Consider the following 273-nt stretch of genomic DNA (forward strand, 5'->3'; position numbering starts at 1 on the left):
GCTCAGCCACTGCCCTCCCGCCCCCCAGGCCGTGTGCCCGCGTCCTTCTCCAGTCCCTACTCCGCGGCCAAGTTCGCGCTGGACAGTTTCTTTGGCGCCCTGCAGCGGGAGCTGCACGTGCAGGATGTGAACGTGGCCATCACCAGGTGCGTCCTGGGCCTCCAGGATGGCGCCTCGGCTAAGGAGGGAGTCAGGTAAGACCAGGAGCGGGGACCGGGGGCCGTGGGGGGCCACCCAGCCCCAGCCCCAGTCCGCTCCAAGCACTCCTGTCTC

At 69.6% G+C, this 273-nt stretch overlaps 1 protein-coding gene across 7 annotated transcripts in view; it reads left to right on the top strand.

Annotated features, from left to right (window-relative positions):
- The window catches only part of HSD11B1L (hydroxysteroid (11-beta) dehydrogenase 1-like), a 7,135-nt gene that overhangs the window by 5,135 nt on the left and 1,727 nt on the right, over positions 1 to 273 (top strand). For all 7 annotated transcript variants that reach the window (XM_014531887.1, XM_014531890.1, XM_014531889.1 and 4 more), the window contains one exon: positions 29 to 194. In XM_014531887.1, the coding sequence (XP_014387373.1) occupies positions 29 to 194 (166 nt within the window). The remainder of the gene's footprint in view (positions 1 to 28; positions 195 to 273) is intronic.

Source organism: Myotis brandtii, unplaced genomic scaffold, assembly GCF_000412655.1.
Source record: "Myotis brandtii unplaced genomic scaffold, ASM41265v1 scaffold827, whole genome shotgun sequence".
Taxonomy (NCBI): Eukaryota; Metazoa; Chordata; class Mammalia; order Chiroptera; family Vespertilionidae; genus Myotis; species Myotis brandtii.